At 53.4% G+C, this 19643-nt stretch overlaps 9 protein-coding genes across 9 annotated transcripts, besides 1 other annotated feature; 4 read left to right on the forward strand and 5 right to left on the reverse strand.

Moving 5' to 3' along the window:
- Positions 1–630: 630 nt before the first annotated feature.
- CCOS01_06253 (uncharacterized protein) lies at positions 631–1514 on the forward strand (the record flags this gene model as incomplete). The annotated part of the gene is made up of 2 exons (XM_060454423.1): positions 631–1372; positions 1453–1514. The coding sequence occupies 2 exons, from the start codon at positions 631–633 to the stop codon at positions 1512–1514; spliced, it is 804 nt and encodes a 267-aa protein (XP_060314123.1).
- Positions 1515–1627: 113 nt separating this feature from the next.
- Positions 1628–1699: a sequence feature (Short protein (CCOS01_06254, KAK1528420.1) was converted to a misc_feature.).
- Positions 1700–2671: 972 nt separating this feature from the next.
- Positions 2672–4585, reverse strand: CCOS01_06255 (uncharacterized protein; the record flags this gene model as incomplete). The annotated part of the gene is made up of 1 exon (XM_060454424.1): positions 2672–4585. The coding sequence occupies one exon, from the start codon at positions 4583–4585 to the stop codon at positions 2672–2674; it is 1914 nt and encodes a 637-aa protein (XP_060314124.1).
- A 976-nt stretch (positions 4586–5561) lies between these two features.
- Positions 5562–6961, reverse strand: CCOS01_06256 (uncharacterized protein; the record flags this gene model as incomplete). Its single annotated transcript, XM_060454425.1, has 4 exons — positions 5562–6216; positions 6278–6419; positions 6479–6765; positions 6822–6961. 4 exons carry the CDS (start codon positions 6959–6961, stop codon positions 5562–5564), a joined length of 1224 nt encoding a protein of 407 aa, XP_060314125.1.
- Positions 6962–7907: 946 nt separating this feature from the next.
- Positions 7908–9137, forward strand: CCOS01_06257 (uncharacterized protein; the record flags this gene model as incomplete). Its single annotated transcript, XM_060454426.1, has 2 exons — positions 7908–8456; positions 8523–9137. The coding sequence occupies 2 exons, from the start codon at positions 7908–7910 to the stop codon at positions 9135–9137; spliced, it is 1164 nt and encodes a 387-aa protein (XP_060314126.1).
- Positions 9138–9410: 273 nt separating this feature from the next.
- On the reverse strand, positions 9411–10919 carry CCOS01_06258 (uncharacterized protein; the record flags this gene model as incomplete). The annotated part of the gene is made up of 1 exon (XM_060454427.1): positions 9411–10919. One exon carries the CDS (start codon positions 10917–10919, stop codon positions 9411–9413), a length of 1509 nt encoding a protein of 502 aa, XP_060314127.1.
- A 287-nt stretch (positions 10920–11206) lies between these two features.
- CCOS01_06259 (LSM domain-containing protein) lies at positions 11207–11738 on the forward strand (the record flags this gene model as incomplete). Its single annotated transcript, XM_060454428.1, has 4 exons — positions 11207–11236; positions 11392–11463; positions 11520–11594; positions 11661–11738. The coding sequence occupies 4 exons, from the start codon at positions 11207–11209 to the stop codon at positions 11736–11738; spliced, it is 255 nt and encodes an 84-aa protein (XP_060314128.1).
- Positions 11739–11950: 212 nt separating this feature from the next.
- On the reverse strand, positions 11951–12505 carry CCOS01_06260 (uncharacterized protein; the record flags this gene model as incomplete). Its single annotated transcript, XM_060454429.1, has 2 exons — positions 11951–12132; positions 12211–12505. The coding sequence occupies 2 exons, from the start codon at positions 12503–12505 to the stop codon at positions 11951–11953; spliced, it is 477 nt and encodes a 158-aa protein (XP_060314129.1).
- Positions 12506–14847: 2342 nt separating this feature from the next.
- On the forward strand, positions 14848–17509 carry CCOS01_06261 (L-amino-acid oxidase; the record flags this gene model as incomplete). Its single annotated transcript, XM_060454430.1, has 5 exons — positions 14848–15214; positions 15267–16765; positions 16831–16989; positions 17338–17414; positions 17491–17509. 5 exons carry the CDS (start codon positions 14848–14850, stop codon positions 17507–17509), a joined length of 2121 nt encoding a protein of 706 aa, XP_060314130.1.
- A 197-nt stretch (positions 17510–17706) lies between these two features.
- CCOS01_06262 (FAD dependent oxidoreductase) lies at positions 17707–19244 on the reverse strand (the record flags this gene model as incomplete). The annotated part of the gene is made up of 4 exons (XM_060454431.1): positions 17707–17931; positions 18017–18542; positions 18600–18945; positions 18998–19244. 4 exons carry the CDS (start codon positions 19242–19244, stop codon positions 17707–17709), a joined length of 1344 nt encoding a protein of 447 aa, XP_060314131.1.
- Positions 19245–19643: the final 399 nt, after the last annotated feature.

Here is a 19643-nt window from a genome sequence, read left to right on the forward strand (position 1 = left end):
GCGTCCAGCATTGCCTACCATCGTCCAGAGGGCTCAACGATATCCAGCAACCTCACGCCGGCTTCATGAGACTTTGTGAGCCATTGCACATCTCAATGAGATCAACGACGAGGAATATGGGAGAAGGCATCCAGCTTGGATGTTAGCAGGAAGAGGATCGGTCTGGTGCAGGCCCGGGCTCCGTGTCGGGGTCGGTGGCACGCAACGAGGGAAGTGGAATACTGTCCCCTGATTGGCCGCTTGGAGGAGAGAAAGCAGCCCGGGGGAGCACTCACCATATAAAGCCCTCGAGCTTCCCACCACCCTCCATCTCGCATCCCATCCTCCTCCCCTCTTCTTTCTTCCGTGTTATCAGAGAAACTTCTCCAATGGCCCAAATTCCCCTTTGACTTTCGCTTTCCATCCTAGACAGGTTCCTATATCTTGGCAGAGCCCATCTCAGACCTCTCATACTTGCCTTGGCACACACTTCCTCTGCACCGCCCCGAAGGAGATATTACAGGCCGTCATCCTCCATCACATTTCCTCATCAACTGACACACTCCATCACCCAAAAGCTTCCTCATTCATCGCCAGTTCCATCAAAAGTATCTCCGGTCCTGCTCTACAAGGCCTCGTTAAGATAGCACCATGGCTTTCTTGCCTCTCGACTTTGATACTAACCCAGACTTCACCACTGTGCCACGATCCAAGTCTCCAATGACACCAGGACGTCAGATGTGCTCAGTAATGGTGCCATCGCAGGAGAGCGCTTCCCCTCACGGTTACAGACACAGAGATGCCCTTGCCGGGCCACGTGATCGACGTTCTCCAGCGTCCCCGATACAGACGTCGATGCGGGCGTATTGCCCTGCCGACTACAGAGGCAGCGTCGTGTCCAATCCTCTAAGTGATGAGCAGCTGTACATCATACCGCCGTCTCCGCGCTCAAGGCACCAGTCTTCGTCATACCGACGAAGCCCTGGACCCGTCTCGCAGAGACGGAGACGCAGCCCGGATCATGACAGCCTTGTTGCAATGGGATCATGGACTAGCCAAAGCACCCACAATCAAGAGCCATGTACAAGATCCGGACGTGAAAAAGGCAGCAGCAGCAGCTTCCACGACGGCGACTTTTCAGCCAAGTATGCGCCATACGATGACTTTATCCTCTTCCCCGATGATGCTGGAGAATACATTCACGAGGACTTCACAGTCCCCGCCCACTCATCGTCAGCGCTTGGGGCTCCCCGCATTACCAGGCTCCGCACACCAGACCTGGCGCCGCTGTCGACAGATGTCCAATTCTTCCCCTGCCTCGGCGATGAATCTGAGCGAGACAGGATTAATGAGGCCTGGTACATTGCCGGTCGGGAGAGGGTTGAGTCTCAATGTCAGTGCTCTTTTCCCAAGCTCACGATGACACATCGTGATGTGCTGTTTCGTGAAGCTCAATTGCTGACTTTGACGCAGTGGATGATGCCTTGGCTTACATGGCGGCTGTAGAGGGACGCAGTCGCACGGGGAGAGGGTGAGAGCCACCCTGGAGGGATCCTTGGATCATTTCGTGATGAAATCAGATGCGATAGTCGTCTTTTGATTAAGATTGGTCGAGATGGCTGGTCCATGTATGGCTGTTTCTGAATTGATGTCCTGGTGTATGGCGTTGGGGCAAGGCGTTCGTCCAGATCGAATGGACAGGTTGACAGGCAACCCATAATCTGTGATGTTTTATACAATCAAAAGGGAACTCTCAATGAATCTGACTCTTGTCTTCTTGAACCGAGGTGTTTGTGTTTGAACTGATTGAAGCCATCGTCAATCAAGATGTAGAGAATCCTGGTGTTACAAGACAACGACAGGGAGGCCGCCGGATCTCAGCAGGCACAGTAAGGCAAGGCAAGGCCATGAAGGTATAAGTGAGATTCAAAATGAAAAGCACGTATCGTGCCTGTAGTCCTTGTCCATCAACGAGAACGGGAATGAAAGTGGGAGCCAAAGTGAAGACGAAAACCTCGCAGAACCACTTACACGGGCTGGACCCGAAGAACGACGAGTTCGGGGGAGGGCGAAGGGACGTTGGGACGTAAAAGTTGGGGGGGAGGGAGTGACGTTGAGTGAGAGCGGCCGGGGGACCCTGCAGAGGCCTTACGTAAGATACCTGCTGACTAACAAGGTTCCATGCTCACCGAAGGCACCCGTGCTCACCGAGCTGCCTTCACCTTGCTGGTGCGGACCTTGGGAGCAGGACGATGCCTCACGATACTCGATATGCTAATGTACCGGTATCTAAGAAATCAAGACAGAAGAACACGTTCCCCAGTAGAATAGACATTGAGGAATCTTTTAATGAGATACACTTGCAAAAAAGATCAATATTGAGCGAATGGAGATTTATTCGATTATTTTAGCACTCTTCGCAAAGGAAGATATTGTAGTTCAAACTCACGAACCAACTACTTGCCCATTGTGACTCTGAGTTAATCGAAAACTCGTAACCATTTCGAACATTTGGTTCGCGATTGGACGATAGTCTGGAGGATTCATGACTTGGTTCACGATAAACTAGATTTAACTAAATGTTTCTCATTCGAATTTCTAATTTCATTAGGGGTATCATCTCCAATAACTCGACTGCTCGGCTCAAGCAAAATCTCTCTTTCCCGCTCTAAGCCTCTTGCAAGGTGGCTGTTCAGCTCCGGCGGTCCTTGTCAGGGAAGAAAGTGATCCTTGACATGTAGCGAGGACCAGGAGGGTTCCTCACCACAAGGTTTGCTCGAACGCCAACGTTGGGCTCTATCCGGGATCGCAAGGCCAGAGCAGTAGGGACCGGCAAGCCCCAGACCGAGTAGCCTCTTTTCATGCTGTCCTTGACACAGTCCCGTAGGACGCTGGTGAAATTTTCAGCTGACGGATGGCGCACAATTCCCATTTCGTTGAAGAAATGGGGGAAATTGTCGATGTCATGAAGGCGGCGGACTTCGGTGGATAGCTGGAGAGCGGCACCAGCAGGGGGTGCGCCATGACGGTCGAAGAGCTCGTCCCGGATTTGCTCCAAGGTTTTTCCGTTGGAAGGTCTGGCGATGCGGCGGAAGAGCTCCGAAAACATGAGGAGTCGGTATGAGGTGCGATTCGCCTCAAAGGTTCTCTTCAAACGATACCCCGAGACGTAATCCGGCTCGAGATAGCTCAACTCCGGCATATTGGAGCCCCTCCTGTCGAGCATCCAGACGACGTTGCGCGTGATGGCTTCGGTGATGATCGCTTTTCTCATAGCCTCCGTCATATCAAAGTCGCTGATGAGGAGGTAGACCAGGAGGTGACCAAGATTCGGACAAGATATCTTTGAGGTCTTACCACCCATAAATCTCTTGATCTTGTTATTGGCGTCGGTGACCAGCTTGGGATCCGCCGTCGCCAGGCAGAGCAGAAGGTGAAATAGATGGAAGTAAGACTCGATCGCCTTCTCTGACGCGTGCCGCAACGTACTCATCTGTGGAATCCTGACATTATCGTTGCCTCTGTATGCTGCGCCGCTAGATGATGTGTGTGCATCTACTTGATTGAGCCGCACAACAATGTCGTTCATGAAGGCGGCGAGAACTCCCACTGCAGAGTTGTTGGCGCTCGGTAACGAGATAGCCACGGCTAGACTATGCATCACGGGTGTAACATAGTCTTTGACGGAGCTCCAGTGACGGCGGCTCAGAGGCAGCGGAAGCCAGTGTTCGAAGGCGACATTGTGGACGGAGAAGCGGACTCCCAGGTCCTGAAATGCCGGCAGAGAGATGAGGTCAAACTCTGATTCTATAGCCCGCTTGCGTTTGGGGACCATGACGCCTACACCGAGCTTCGTATCTCGGAAGTTGGTTTTGGTCACAAAGCATTGGAGTTCTCTCAATCGGATAACATCATATCCGCGAAGTATGTCTGCAATCCGCGGCCAAGCCCGTGAAAAGGAGAGGAGATCCGCGAAGTCGAGACTGTGGAGAGTTTCTAGCAGAAGCTCGTCAGGCAAAGCGGCCAAGACACATCCCTGGTGGTCTTTGGAGGCAGCCGCTATAGTCGCAGCACTTGACGAGGATGATGATGATGATGGCGTCGGCGACAAGGCTTTCAGGGCGTGCCTTCGAGCTCTTCTAAAGTCTGCCTTGCTCTTGGTTCCATCAAAATTGCAGTGAGGACATTTGAAGTCCTGCCGGCATTTGAGGCTCTCTTGCCGATACCACTCAAGAGGCTCGGTGTAAAATCCGCCCTCCTGCTCCAACGAATCGCTGCTGAAAAAGCTCAGCATTTGAATGGAAATGCCCTTGAGGGTATACGCCGGTGTGTATCCCTCAAACGTATTGAGGATCGATGCGCAGATATAGGTGTCAAAAACGTTGGGATGCACCATTCGCGTGTTCATCTTGATGGTGGGAGCGACGAGAGGATAGCGGTCTCCGAAGTTGACGGTGGTGTGCATGGGCATCCAGCCCTCTGGCTGCAGAACAAGGCATGCCCGGCGAACATCGTTTTCTCTGGTATGTAATGCAACGCGAGGGTAGGGGTTTCGCTGTAACTCGGCAAAGTCCTGAAGCAGTCGGCGCTGGAGATGTGCAGCCATGGTAGTGGATGTTTGTTGATGGTCTCTTTAGAGGTGATGATGGTAGAAGGCTGATGGTTTTAACGGGAGGATGGAGACGTCAACTAATCTGCGTCGTTATGTATGCGCATAAAGACTGAGGCCGCCTCTTGCTCAGGATTATTTTATCAAACTGTAATTCGGGCTGAGTCAATCGCCGGATTGCCGTAGTTGTGCCATGCTGGAGTTTGCCATTTGGCCTCATTTTCGCAGAGGCCTCAACGGGGCAGCGCAGCCACACATTTGAGCCGCCTCACGCCCGCGATCCTTCCGAGGAATAGACATCTCGATATTTCCTTTGTAGGTACTTACCTCAGTGCTCCCAGACGCTGCTGCATTCGCAAAATTAGGAGAAAGAAACTTCAGGCGCGGACTCCCATTCCTGCTTGCCTGCTGCGCCTATTTGGGTTCCGGCACTCTGTTCAGTGGCTCTCAATCGTGTTGTGCTTAATCCGTACTCTTGCAATAGAATGCAAAAGCTTCGGCGAATAACAAGACTTCTCACGCCAACTTGATCCTTTTCTCTCGAACCCGGCAACTCGTCTCTCAGGAGGTTTGCAGGAGACCAAGTCACACTGGAATCAAATGATCGTGTCACCGAGAGAAACAGTACCGCAGCAGGATTTCAAGTGAAAATGATTTGCAGAAGAGAAAGAGGGCATTGTAGGAGACACAGGGGAACTCGTTGCTCCTCTCTACTGTCTTGCCCCAGGCCCGTTTCTGTGCTCGTCTATGGTATCTTGGTATCGAACAAACGCTCACTCTCTTGCTGTAACCTGTTGAATGCTCGTTCACAAACCAGAAGAGTGTTCCGCTAGACCCCCGATCGATGAGGGGGTGGTGCTGGTGAGATCAAATCGCCAGCCAATGCCAAATTAACCCAAAGGTAGATGCTCACCGCTACCTTAACGCCGCCAATATGCAATGAGAAAAGGTGGGAGTGTCTTAGCGAATTCCATCAACTCCGCCGAGGGGATTGTTGCTTCATCTGTACCCTACGTACATTCATAAAGGTTGATTTCGTCTCAAACGTCTCCGTCTTGGGATTCCAGAATCCCCAGACGTCGATCAATACGAAGCCCTTGGGTAGTTCGCATTCAACGAAGCCTGAAACGAGGATGCAGCCGCGCGGAGGAGATGGTCGTGTGGGCTTCCAGGACTGCGCAAGCTTCCTTCGGAATTCTCTTGCAGGGCCGTCTGTTATTTGCTTCATCCCCTCTATATGGGATATGGCGGTGTCCCTGACAAAGTTTGTCTTGCCGCCGCTCTCTGGCTCGTCTGCCTGTGATGAATCCGTTGTCTTGCTGACATTGTGAGAGGCGTTCTCTGCCGGCGTGCCATCAGGAGTCTGTCTGTTGGCAGACGGAAGAGGCCCCTGAGTCTTTTGTTGCATGTTGCCACCGTTGACTGATGGAAACGTTTGAACAGGCTTGCTTGACTCGAAACCAAGGGCTCGGGAAATATCCATGTAGTGTTGTTTCAATAGCGCACTCGTAAAAGCCCACGAAGACACGGCAATTGCATCCGGCCAAAGTATCTTTTGTAGGCGTTTAACGGTCAACGAGTCAACGGGCTGAGTTGACCAGTACAATCCATCGCCTTGCAGCAGTAATCTAGAGCGTATTGTTAGTGGCTACCTGATCGCGTGTCATGGGATGGTTTGAGTTCGCGTACCCAGAAGAGTAGAACACCGGTGGTGGTCGGTATGGAAAGTCGATGTCCAGCCAATATCTACGAAGCCTTACTGAGTTGCCACATCTAGCTGTGATTACCGGGTGCCTCTCGACCGAGGACTTCACCCAGTTGGCAAGGTCGGCTAGTGACAGCGATCAGTCGGGAGAACATTTGCAGCCAATTCTCAGGATAGGCACTTACCGCGAATTTGGGTCTGCGTCCCCTTTTGTTTGCTGAGTTTGACGAACTCTAGCCACTCGGGGTCGCTGCCCTTGTACGGCGGCTGGTTGACAGATTTCGTCGTAAAGGGGAACGGAATGAACCACGGCTCGGCATCCTCCTGAGCTATTTCTTCGTCAAGCGCCTTCTTCTCCGCCGGTGACAGCTTCTCGTATTCGCGATCTACATGTCGAAAGAATGGATTTAAAACGGTGGACCAGTAAATGTGCCAACAAGCGAGCGAAATGCCTGCTCCGATGAGGAAAGTTCTAGGCGCAAGGTTAGTGGAAGCAGGCTTGACATGATTTGTGTGACGTGGACATACCCGGCCCTAAATCTAGGCTTTGAAAGCTTCACCCTCTGCACGATGACAGTCTGTTGGCTGGGAATTTGTGGCGCGACTGCGCGAACAGCCAAGGTGCTCGCATTCGATATGCCAGCGCGAGGTCGGAAAACCCGCCACATCACTGTAGAGGGGGCTCGCCGCTCGCCGAGCGCCGGCTGCCGGACACGGAGAAAGGACGAGTATTTTTTCGATAAGAGTTCGATGGCGTCGATCGTGATGCTTCAGCTTGCTTCAGCTTTGTCGTGGTTCTTTTGATGGTTGGTGGAGATGGATAGAGGATGGCAACGACGGCGGCGGCGGCAGCGGGATGGATGGCGACGAGAGGCAAACCATGGAAGTCGGTAAAGTCGCGGTTGTTGAAAGAAGAATCAGGGCGCAATACAACGAGTTGAAGGTGGTCTGGTGTCTGACAGCGCCCTCGTGGCGGCTTAGGCGACTGCTCTGATGTACGATGTATGACAACGTTAGATTAGAGGCGGCTATTGATTCTCTTTCGCATTGTACCAACGGGAGGTTCTAGATGCGTGAATGCGTTGCTATCGGCACACAGTGTGACGAAAGCCCCTCCGATAACGTCCCGCCACTCTGTTCTGCCGTGGTGCATGAACCGTGGACTGTTGGCGGCGAGGAATGCGGCAGCTTCAAAAGGGCCCGTAGCTTACCTAAGGGAAGTCTCAACTGTCCCGGCAGGTACGTACAGTGCAAGCCTAAGAACTTCAAGCACGGATCATGTAGGAATGTCCACCGTCCACCTCAAGGGACCTTCCCCCCAGGTCCACAGTGGGAGAACGTATTACCTAAGCAAGCCGATCATAGTGGAGCAGCCGGAAGAATATCTCTGCCGATATCCGTTTTTGGGACACGGGGGTTGGATGGGCTTGGCCTGGAACGTGTGGCAGTAGCAACAGCGTGCAGGCGGAGCACTGTGAGCTCGACATCCTCGACGCACGCCGCAGCTTGGTGAGAGAGCAGCAAGCAGCAAACAGTCGCATCCACATCCTCCTCCCCTCCACGACATCATCACCGAATCCCCATCTACGAGCTCCAACCACATCAGACGACACCATGAAGCTCTCCGTAGGGCTTGCGGCTGCCCTGACCGGCGTCGCGACCGCGCTCTCTTCGGACCAGCCCGCTGACGTATATCTCCTGCAATCGAAGCAGTCTTCGAGCTCCGATATTCCATCATTACCACGACAGATTGCCCGCCTTATCCTCCTTCAACGCCTGTCACCCGAGGGTCAGCATGCATCCTGGGATCTTCCCGAGTCTATCTCCAACGAGAACGCTGTCAGCTACTTGAATGAGTTCGGCAAGGCCCCTCAGGCCCTCTTCAGCAATGCCGTCTCCACAAACCCGTCGCAGCTCGTCGTCATGCTCGAGGGCATTACTGCCGACGATGCCAAGACGCTCCAGAAGTCTCTTGCTACCTCTGGACCTAGCTTCAGAGTTGGAGATGCTCCCTCCATCACGGCCAATGATATGCTGCTGGCCAACGACTTGCCGTCGGTTGGCGTCACCGCAAAGAACTGTGCTTTCGATAAGGCCATCAACCCCTTTGCCGAACAATGTTGGAGTGGCAAGTCCTCTGTCGTCAGATATGATACCAAGAAGGTGAGCATCGAATACTCCAACAGACCTTGCATCCTTCACAAAGAAACTAACCCTTTCTCTCCTTAGGACTCGTCAATCCTCGTGTCCCTCACTGAGAACGCCACCCTTCTCAAGCAGCTTGCTGCCAATGGCGAGATGGAAACCATCATCATCGCGATGCCCGAGTCATCTCGCAACTCCAAGTTGCGTCATTGGTCCTCAAAGCCCGAGGAGCTCCGTCGCCGCCAAGCCGAGGAAGTCATGACTATGACCGAGACTGACGACCACGATCCGCCCGCACCCACTACGCCAGTCCAGAGCACGGCGCCATTCGTTGGAAATGCCGAGAGGGGTACTATCCCTTCTTGCTTTGGCTCGCAGGATGCCTGTGTCAAGGCCACTGGTAATTGTTCGGGCCACGGTGAGTGCTTGAACAAGTACGCCAAAGCGGATGGCCAGTCAGCCGGAAAGGAATGCTTCTCCTGCATGTGCCTCGGAACTAAGAACGAGACCACTGGCAGCGTCACTCACTGGGGCGGCAGGACTTGCAGCAAGATTGACGTCAGCGTTCCCTTTTGGCTGTTCGTCGGCTTCGGTATTGCCATGGTCGGTACCCTGACCTTTGCTATTGGTCTGCTCTTCAGTGTTGGCGAGGAGAAGCTTCCGGGTGTCATTGGTGCTGGCGTCTCCAAGACCAAATAAGGATCGTTGTTGGATGGTCTCATTGAACAATAGGGATGAAAGGGCCTTGACCTCGATCAAGGCAGGGTGATTGTGCTTATAATCGGCAAGTGGTAGTCTGTACCATAGGTGTATTCTCATGTGGCGTTGGCATTGGCAGGACATTTCTCTCTTTATGCGGAGAGGTTATTTCTTAGACAATCGAAAAGAATTGAAGCTATGATAACATATATTCCTCTTTTCTAATCTGGGGTATCGCGATATATGAGGTACTGTCGGTCCTGAGTACAGTAGCTAGTCGACATCTCCTACGTTTGGACGATTATTCGGTGTCGTTCCCAGGCTCTCGAGGCCCCTTTCAACCCTCAGCTCGCTCGCTCCGGCATTCGTAATCTGTCTAGCTGGCGATTGCGTAGTCGACTCGACCGAAGCTCCGTTGCCCACAGCAGTAGTGTACTTTTGTCCAGCTTCGTTGAGCAACTGCTGCACCTCGTCCTTCCTGACCATGATGCCGTCCTTCTCCTGTGTCAGCTCATCCACCCGCTTCTTCTTCTCCGCAAGCTCGAGCTCCATGGCGCGCATTGTAGCCTGTAGCCTTGAAAGACAATCTGTCAGACTCGGCAGCGGCGTAATCTTTGGCGGAACCTGCAGGAGCTGTTCGGTGGGATTGCGCTCGGGCTTCTCTAAGCCGTCCATTCCCGACCTTGTCTGTGCCGCCTCGAAAGCTGCACGTCGTTCCGCCTCCGACGCATCGGACTCATCACCCGAGTCTCCTTCGGCCATCTTAATCTGCTCAGCCATCTCGCGCCTGCGGCGCTGCTTCTCCTCCCTTTCGGCCCTCTTACCCAGCGACAAGCCGCCATCCTCGACAAAGTCATCGAAGCCTTCGCCAAGATCTTCATCCTCGGCGACGAGGCGAGTTTCGGCTTTCTTCTTCCGCAGAGAGGTACCGCCGTCCTCGGTGTCGTCAAAGGAGATGAAGTCGCCATCTTGCTCTTGCGCCAGCCGAGCCCTGCGCTGCTTCCTCTCCTGGATCTCGGCTTCTGTGAGAATGTTTGTTTGGGCCGGCTGAGATGCAAACTCATCCTGGTTCACTATCAATGCGCCCTCTAGCTCAGAGGAGTCTAGATCCATCCCGTCTTCGTCTTCTATGCGCAGGGACGTTAGGTTCTGCGGCGTGTTTGGCGTCTCGTTTTGTAGTTCGCTGAGGTATTCTTTGCTGTACTTTGGACGGTCTTCATCATCGTCGCGGAATGATCGCATGGGTAATCGGTTCTTGAGCGCACTGTTTTCGAGTGCCTGGTGACCCAGAGTCGACTTCTTGGGGGTCGTGTATCCCGACTTTGCTCCCTGGTCGCCATCACTTCCAGCACCACCAAATGACAATCTTGAGGAGGACTGGCGCTTCTTTTGCTTCAGTGAGCTTGAACGGCTCACTGACGGACGAATGACTACGGGTCCATCCTCATCCTCATCGTCCTGTGCAGCGACTTTGGGTTTGGGTTTCGTGGTTGCGCCGATTGCGACGCCGCCGTTCGAGTCGTCGGTCTCGTTAAAGTTGATGCTCTTGCGCAAACCAGACTGGCGAAAAGGCTTCCTTGTGAATTTGACTGCTACCGGTTCACCCTCTGGAGACTCGTTAGTCTTGCGAAAAATATCAGCGCAAGGTCTCTGGAAGGGATCTGCAGACTCACCATCCTTTACTGGCTCTTGACTAGTTGGCGACGCTTTTCCCGCGTCATCTTCGTCGTCGTCAAGAACCTTGATTACTTTCGCTTTTCGTTTTGGCGTAAATGCACTCATTTTGTGTACTTTGAGGTTGCGAGTGTGACTTTTGTTCGGTGTGATGTCAGTCAGGCAGCTTCGCGACCTCTCGGAAAGGTGTTGGCGATAACGCGCCGATAAGACGATTATCTCCACGTGACTCCACCCAATTTTCCAGATAACGGTTGGTGGCAGAGAGATCCCCTCGGTCAGGCTGTCAGAGCTCCGTCGCGTCGCAAAGCTCACCTCGCGCGACATCATCAAACCGGCACCTACCCATTGAACTCCGCCTCGGCACTCTACACCCACCCACCAAATTAATCAAGATGGCGCCCGCACAGCCCGAGCTGAAGAAGGTACGGAAGCCCCGATTTCTCACGGACATACCGGAGTCTCCAGACTTGTTCGATGTATTGCCAGATAACGGAAGCTATGCAAGCTGCTTGGCTATCCCTCATTGTCCCGTCCATTGCTATTTGAGATTTCGGAAAGCTAACACGTCTTTTCGTAGTACCTTGACAAGAGACTGTTTGTCCAGCTCAACGGCAGCCGCAAGGTCATCGGTGTTCTGCGCGGTTACGATGTACGCAGTCTCCTGACGATCTGCTTGGGTGCGGCCCCTGCTAACCTGTGTCAAAGGTTTTCCTGAACATTGTGCTGGACGAGGCTGTCGAGGAGAAGGAGGGCGGCGAGAAGGTTCGGATAGGCATGGTGGTATGTTGCGAAAGACCCCCTTTCCAACCTTTTTATTTGGAACATGGAACACTAATATAGCAACAGGTCATCCGCGGCAACTCCGTTGTCATGCTGGAGGCTCTGGAGAGAATCGGCGGTGACGATCGCAACCACCAGCGGTAAAAGGCGCGTCTTTATCCGGTGGTCGACTTCCGCGAAAAGGCAGTACAGGTTTTACAAGTTGGCGTTATGACGGCAAAAGATGATTTTTTGGTTTCAGAGACAAGGATGGGGATGAAATATGCTAGATACCAGCACAACGATGTCACATTCATACGGCCCAGAAGTACGACTGCGCAGCCTGCAATCATAGGCCGGGACGAAGCGGGGTATTTCTACTTGTCGAGACCGGCCCAGGCTTTCTCGTCATACCAGTCCATCATGCGGCCGCCATACTTACGAACCCAGCCCTTGATTCCGCCTTTGAGGATGACGGCCTGCACGGCAGTTTCGCCAACCTCGTCGAAATAGTCCTGCAGCCAGTTCGCTGACCGAGGGCCACGGCCATTGCTGCTTCCTGAGTGGCTTCAGCATGGGGGATAAGCCCAAAAAGGGAGTCTTAGACAGTCACAAGAGGCAGACGGCGGGAACTCACCGCAGTAAAATACAACACGCTTAATACCTGCCTGCTTGCACAGCTGATGAATGATGGGTCTTGTCTGGTATAGGGATTGTGCCGGGAAGTTGATGGACGTTGAGATGGTGCCACCTTCGAAGTCGTTCCGGCGCACATCGACGAGCAGGAAGGCTCGAGGTGTGCTGTTGCTGGTCGCAGCTTGAGCCTCAAGTAACCCCATCACCTCGTCTGCCTCGACTTCCGGTGACTTGGCCTTGGGAGCGGGAAAGGCCGCCCACCATGGCGGGGTCTCTGATGCTGCGGCTTCTGCCATTGCGTGCTTCTCGTAGGCTACGAAATCCAGTTCTGGTGTTACTCCAGGCTCTCTCTCTCTCTCTACCCAATGTGATGAGACGTTTGCTCCTGACGCTACGTTGTGATGTGCGATTGTTTTGCGGATCGATGGTGCGGGCGTAGAGTTGCGGGCGCACCTTACCCCGGATTTTTGCGACGAGATCTCTACTGGGTATCCGTAGATGGTCGTGACCGATTCAAAGGGAAAAGGATGGGCGATTAACGGGTTTGGGCAGTTGAAAAGAGAGTTGCAGAGCCGCAGAAGCGAGCCAAGCGGTGCGTTCAATATCCAAAAGTCTCGGCACTCTGCGATTGTGGAGATTTCCGCTCAGAATCCTCTGTCATTCCGCGGCGTTTATTGGCTGTCAATGATGCCATTACGCCAAAGGATGCGTTCTGCAACTTGAACCCTTGCGCCCGTCACACTCTATTCCCCCCATCAAGACTCAAGAGCCATGTTGACTCCCGAAACTCTCGTATGCCAAGGAGAGTTCTGCTCAACTTCTTTCAACTACAAACTATCGCGACTTTTCATCACAAGTCGTTGGTTCCTTCTCTTCTTCCCCTTTGACTATCTGATTCTCTCTCTCTTAATACCACCACCCAACCACCTTGCTTCCCGCCCACATGCCGAGACTAAAACCAATGCATCTCTTATCTTTTCCTGTGGGATTCGGATCGGCTATCTCAACCAATTAGTGGGGAGCTCGGCACTCTTGTCCACCTCAACCCTTAGTTCCCCCAAAGTTGCGTTGGTGCGGTATTTGTCCTTATCTCAACTCGCTTCAAGCTTCCCTTAGGGGTCTCTACTCTCCTTTCTTCTCTCTTCCCCTCAAAGTTACGTTCCATTATTGATTCGAGGTTCCCAGGTTTCCGACTGGCAAAGACAGAAACTTTCCCGCTCAAATCCACACAACCTCCAGCAATTTACCGAGTACTCCATGATTGTAAATCAACCTTGAGAGCACCCCGTCACCGGAGCCGGGCCGGTCAACTCAGGCATACGAATCCGAGATGCCACAAACCTGTGGTCCCCTATTGAGCCTATCTATCAACGAACATATCTTATCTATCGTTTAAGATATCGCAGTCTCATTCGACTTGCTTATGTCAGAGAGAAGGAACGCGTCAAGCGGCGCAAGGCAGTCTCCCCCAGTTTCTTACTACTCATGGTCGTAAATTATCCCGCCCAGTTACACAACTTGATATCGGGCGAGCTTACGCTATCTTGGCAGAATGTACAGATACTGCTCGATGTTACGGATGTAAGACTGCACAACCATCAGCATGAGGTACTTCGGACAACAGAAGCTATCGCTCTAGGGTACGGAGTAGATGACTTCAATCTATGACTCTTCCGGAGGGAGCCGGCAAACTGCAAGTCTACATACACCAACATCCCTGACATCCCTGACATCCTCGTCTTGTCCCATGATCCCCATCTGCCATGTTCATCCCAAGGGCGCGAAGAGACGAATCAGGGCGCCAACGACATGGCTACGGTAGATGAATAAGTTGATAGGTCCCCGGTCTCGGTAACCTTGAACCTCCACACAATCCTTCGCGCCCCCCTTCCCCCACCGCGGCCTCCGGAGACTAAGGCTCCAAGAGAACGGGGCCGTTGTAGACGGCATGGGTTTGTTTGCCCCGCCAAACAACTTGGAATTCGGCCGCTATAGCTTCTCGTCCCTATCTTCCCGCCTGCACCGCACCGCCTCCACTGATAACGTCCAACACCCAATGACTCGGATCCTCCAGACAGACGACACTCACCCTTGTGCGACGTCAGTCTGCATGGCAGCCACATGGTGAACCATGGAAGTGCCCTGCGATTGACGTTTCTCACCTGCTTCTTCTGGTATGGTTGATGTCTCTGGGAAGGGAAGAAAAGCAAAAGGCGCGGGAAAGTCTCCGATGGAGCCCTGACTTGCCGAACATTGTTCCAGTACCAGCTACCCTTGAGGTTGTATCTATCGTAGTTCGAAGTGCCACTTGTAGTGTAAGCGGTCCGACACCGCCAAGTTCTAACCGGTCGTCATCCGATGACCAATATTGTAATGTTCATGGATCGGGCACCGATGGTGCGGTTCGTGCTGTGGCCGTAGGCCGCGTTTTCGAGGCTACACCGAGATCGATATCGATTTGACGACAGCCCTGGTAGTGACCGGCGTCTTACTCGTCACCGGCGTACTATCATCGACACCTGCGCCTGACTATAAAGAGCTGCGGGCGCATCTTGGACAAGGAGAGAAGGGATTCCAGAGACTCATCCTCACGCCAAGCTTACCCCGGATTCCCTCTGACTGGCTTTCTCCATTTACAATGGCTCGGTGGTTCCTATCTTTCGTTGCTGGAAGCGCCCTTGCGGCGGCTTCTGGCCTTCCTATGAAGCTCGAGACACGGAGCGCAGTCACCTCCCGCGTGTCCAACATTCACATCACTCTTGAGCAGCCCATCGAAGAGACCGTCACATTCACCTATGGTTCATGTCGAGGTGCCTCCATGGGCGATGCCCACCACACCATCGTCAAGTCAGAGGTGCGCGACTCTCAGCGCCTCGTCTGGGTTCTCCCTGAAGATGCTGCCACCGATGGTTGCATCTCCGCGTGGAGTATCTCCGGCGAGTTGAAGGGCAGAAGTGAGCCCCAGACTCTGCACCACAAGTGGAAGCGCCGGGCTCTGAAGAGATGTAAGTGCGCTCATGATGTTGTTGTATTGTCTCATAATTTAACGCGCCATAGCTATTGAGATGAACAACGGCACCGGCATTGACACGCTCGGAGCCTGGTTTGAGGGCGTCAACCTCCTCAAGGACAAGGAGCCCACCACGGTGGATGTCGACGCTGCCAAGTCCAAGCACGTCGCCATCGTCGGCGCTGGTATGGCTGGTCTGATGAGCTACCTCGTTCTCTCACAAGCCGGCATGACCAACATCAGCATCATTGAGGCTGGCCAGCGTCTGGGAGGCCGTGTTCACACCGAGTACCTCAGTGGTGGTCCTTTCGACTACTCCTATCAGGAGATGGGTCCCATGCGCTTCCCCGAGCACTATGTTGATCCCAAGACCAACACCACTTACAACATCACTGACCACCAGCTCGTCTTTCAGCTTGCTGCAGAGATGAACGAGCTCAACAAGCACGACAAAAACCTCAGCGTCGACTTCATCCCCTGGATCCAGAGCAACCAGAACGGTCTCTCTTATAAGAACGGCATCAAGCTTCCCAACGGTCTGCCCCCTACTTTGGCTCAGATCGCCGCCAACTCTTCGCTGGCTGTCGCCACGGTCTACGATGAGTCTACCAACACCCTCAATGAGAAAATCGACGAGTATCTTCCTGGTAGCGACTTCTCTGTCCGTATGGCTCAAAACATGTTCAAGGCCCACCGCGAATTCCTCGACTCTGGTCTTCAGGGCCTTGGTGGCGATGTCTGGTCCGAGTATGCCTTCATGGTGAACTACCTGAAGGGCTCCCTTAACTCGACGGACGCCCTGGGCAGCTACACCGCCACCTCATTCTGGGACACTCTCTACGAGGGCATGTACTTCCAGGCTGCTTCCTACAAGACCATCGACGGCGGTCTCAGCCGTCTCCCGCTGGCTTTCCACCCTCTCGTTGACGACATCACCACCATGGACCGCAAGATTGAGCGCGTGCAGTTCGACTCAGAGAACTCCAAGGTCAACCTTCAATGGCGCGAGTCCTTCAAGAACCAGACTTTTGAGACCTCTGAGTACGACTACGCCCTGCTGGCTGTCCCCTTTTCCATCATCCGCAAGTGGCGCCTCCCGTCCCTGCCTTTGACCATCTCCAACGCCATCAAGGAGCTCCCTTACACCAGCGCCTGCAAGGTCGCCCTCGAGTTCTCTGAGCGCTTCTGGGAGCACTACGAAAACCCCATCGTCGGCGGTTGCAGCACCACCTCTGACATTGCTGGTATCGGTTCCACGTGCTACCCGTCGTACAACATCAACGGCACCGGAAAGGCCACCATGTTGGCCTCGTACATCTCGGGCGACTGGGGCCACCGCTGGGCTTCCGTCTCGGAGGAGGAGCACGTCCAGTATGTTCTTGACGCCATGGTTGAGATCCACGGCGAGAACACCCGTGAGCTGTACACGGGCAAGTATAATCGTCGCTGCTGGGTTCTCGACCCTCTCGAGAGTGGCAGCTGGGTCAGCCCCGTTGCTGGCCAACATCAACTTTACATCCCCGAGTACTTCAAGACGTACGATAACGTAAGTTATGACCTGCACTTTACTGGATAACTGAGCAAAGACAAGAGTTCTAATGTAGAAATCAGATGATCTTCATTGGCGAGCACACCTCCTACACCCACGCTTGGATCGCCTCTGCTCTCGACTCTGGAATCCGTGGTTCCGTTCAGTTGCTGCTCGAGCTTGGTCTGGTTGACGAGGCCAAGGCGGCTGTCAACAAGTGGATGGCTCGATGGATCGATATCGTGAGTTCAAATTCTAAACCGCATGGTAATAAGGTGGTCCTAACAAAGCTCTCTAGTGATGAAGAACAATGATAATCAAGAATCGGTGGAAACCCAAAAGCAAAGGGTTCAGGAAGAGTCGATTTGTCGCCAAGAAATGGCAGTACATAATCTTACATAGTTTGACGATTAACGAAGAATAGATCAATGATTCCTCATCTATTGTTGTCTTATAGAGCCGCCATCTGCATCGTGTCTGCATTTGACCGCAGGCGTCGAGGAATAGAACCACCAACGATCCATATTCGCAAGGATCCCCACAACATAAGAGACGACAACCCACATGGCCGTACCCCCTGTCGAATGCAGCATGCAGCCGAGCGTATCAAAGTAGATTTTGGGCTCAGCCTTGCAGATATGGTCATCGTTCGACACCGCGTCGCACGGTTGGTTGGGACTGGGGTTCGGCCAGACCCGGGACACGATGGTTCGGCATCTGCTGACAATGCCGCACTTCTGCAGCGCCAGGCTGATCCTCTAACAAAGTTCTCAAGTTGCACTAGCAGTGGCCTGTTTGGTATCTAGCATGTCTGTGCGGGATATTTTCCGCATTTCAGTATCCAACCAGCAGCAAGAGTTCTCGTATAGGCATCAGAGTGTTCATCTCTTCTTTGAGCCATGCTACATACAACTATCTTCCGCCTGGGCAGAGCATATTTGTCAAGTTAGCTCGGCGACTTAACCGAGCAGCTCATTCTTTTCCTCCCGGAGTCTGCGTTCGCTCGTCTCGAACAATCGCGGAACGCCAGACTGCGAAAATGGCACATCATCCCGTACGATCTTCGCCAAACCCTTGGCTGTCAATAGGATGAATGACATGCCATGCCCGTTGAATCCCGCGCAGATGAACTGCCCCGGCTTTGAAGGTACAGGCCCGACATGGGGGTATGTATCGTTGGTGTACTATGCCCGTTTATGTCAGTCATTCGCACCTCCATATCATCATTCGCGTCCACTAAATAGGTTCGCGGGGCGCGGCAAAACTCACCCCCATGATTCCTGTCCAGATGCTGTCAACTTTTGCTCCGCTGTTCTCCCACCCACGGAAGTTCCGCTGCATGTGGTCGTCAAAGTAATGAGCCGCGGGCTCGATGAGCTTCGAATCGTCCCAGACGTTGTACCATTCGTTGACGCGCGGGATGACTTCGGTCCTAGCACCGCCCACGACGATGCTCCCATCCGGTCGTGTGACTTGGTAGTCGTATAGATTGGCTCCGTGCCGTAGTGAGTATGTCATGGGGAGATGTGGGTGCTCGGCGCCATCAGGAGCAGCCACATGGCTGCAGATCCCGCGGACGGGGATGATACGGTTCTTGTACTCTGGAAGGATCGTTGACGTGTACCCGTTGGAAGCGTAAATTACCGTCTTTGCCTTAATGACACCTCTGGGTGTGGTTATGGTCCAGAAGCCGCCCTCTTGGGAGTCGGAAACTTTGATTACGGGCGTGTGAGTGTGCAGCTGGGCTCCCTTGTCGACAGCCTGAGACAGGAGGAACATAACCAGCTTGTAGGGCCTGAAGGGGGATCAGCTTTTACGCCGGCGCAGGCAACAGAATGATTGCAGACTATACCAGATCGAGCCCGCCTGGAACGAGAATACAGCAGTCGCATCCTTGACACCGGAAAATGTCGCGGCTTCTTTGCCTTCAAGATAGTGAACGAGCTTTGCGGTCGGCGAACTCCGTTGCAGGAGCTCATCTAGGCCTTCCTTGATCGGCTTTGCAAGTGCCGGGTCTCTCAAGACAGCCATGGATGTAGTCATCCGGAAGTCGCAGTCAATTTTCTTTTCCTGCACGAGATCTCTCACGGCATGAAGATTGGCAAGCTCGAACAGCGCCATCTCATCCGCAGTCTCTTGGTCATATCGTTTGGCGCGGGCGGGAAGTCCAGCATAGAGATCCGGCCTCACGTGGCCGCCTTGACCATGTTAGATTGGGAACCATCTATACTGTGATGGAAGAGTGCCTACCGTTGCGGGCTGTTGCACCGGAGCATGCTTGCCTGGCTTCGAGGATTGTGACAGTCGGACGTGATGAGGGATCAGTGCCATCCAAGAGGTAGTACGCCGAAGCGGCGCCTGAGTATCCGGCACCGATAATGACAATGTCCTGTTCCGCCGGCAGGGTCTCGGAGCTTTGGTGGCTGTCTAGAGGATGCAGATCCTTGCGCCAGTATGGGGTGATGGCATTAGGGACAGGGAACGGAGTCTCGGACATTATAGAGAACCTTGAGTTGTGTCGTGAACGACCGAGGTAGATGACGTAGATTCAACACTATGAGAACACAAACAAGTACGAAATGTGAGTCTTCGAGATGAGATTGTTATTGTAAGTTGGTAATATAGTCAAGATAAGGTGACCACGAGGTAGACAGACATCGGAGTGTGTTGGTTGTAAAGATGCTCCGAGAGAGATAGGCAAGTAAATGCCGAAAACGCGGGGTCGTGTCTACCAGCTCCGACTCGGCGCCGACCGGGATCTTGCACAGACCCGGGCCGGCGAAACCGGGGCCTTGCCGGGAGTCGCCTCGGAAGGGCTATTGTCTCACTCCGGGAATGTCGGAGGCACTAAGGCAAGGTCATGCAGACGACTTAACGGGGCCAACTGGGCAAGTTT

Source organism: Colletotrichum costaricense, assembly GCF_030867565.1.
Source record: "Colletotrichum costaricense strain IMI 309622 chromosome Unknown Scaffold_6.1, whole genome shotgun sequence".
Lineage (NCBI taxonomy): Eukaryota > Fungi > Ascomycota > Sordariomycetes > Glomerellales > Glomerellaceae > Colletotrichum > Colletotrichum costaricense.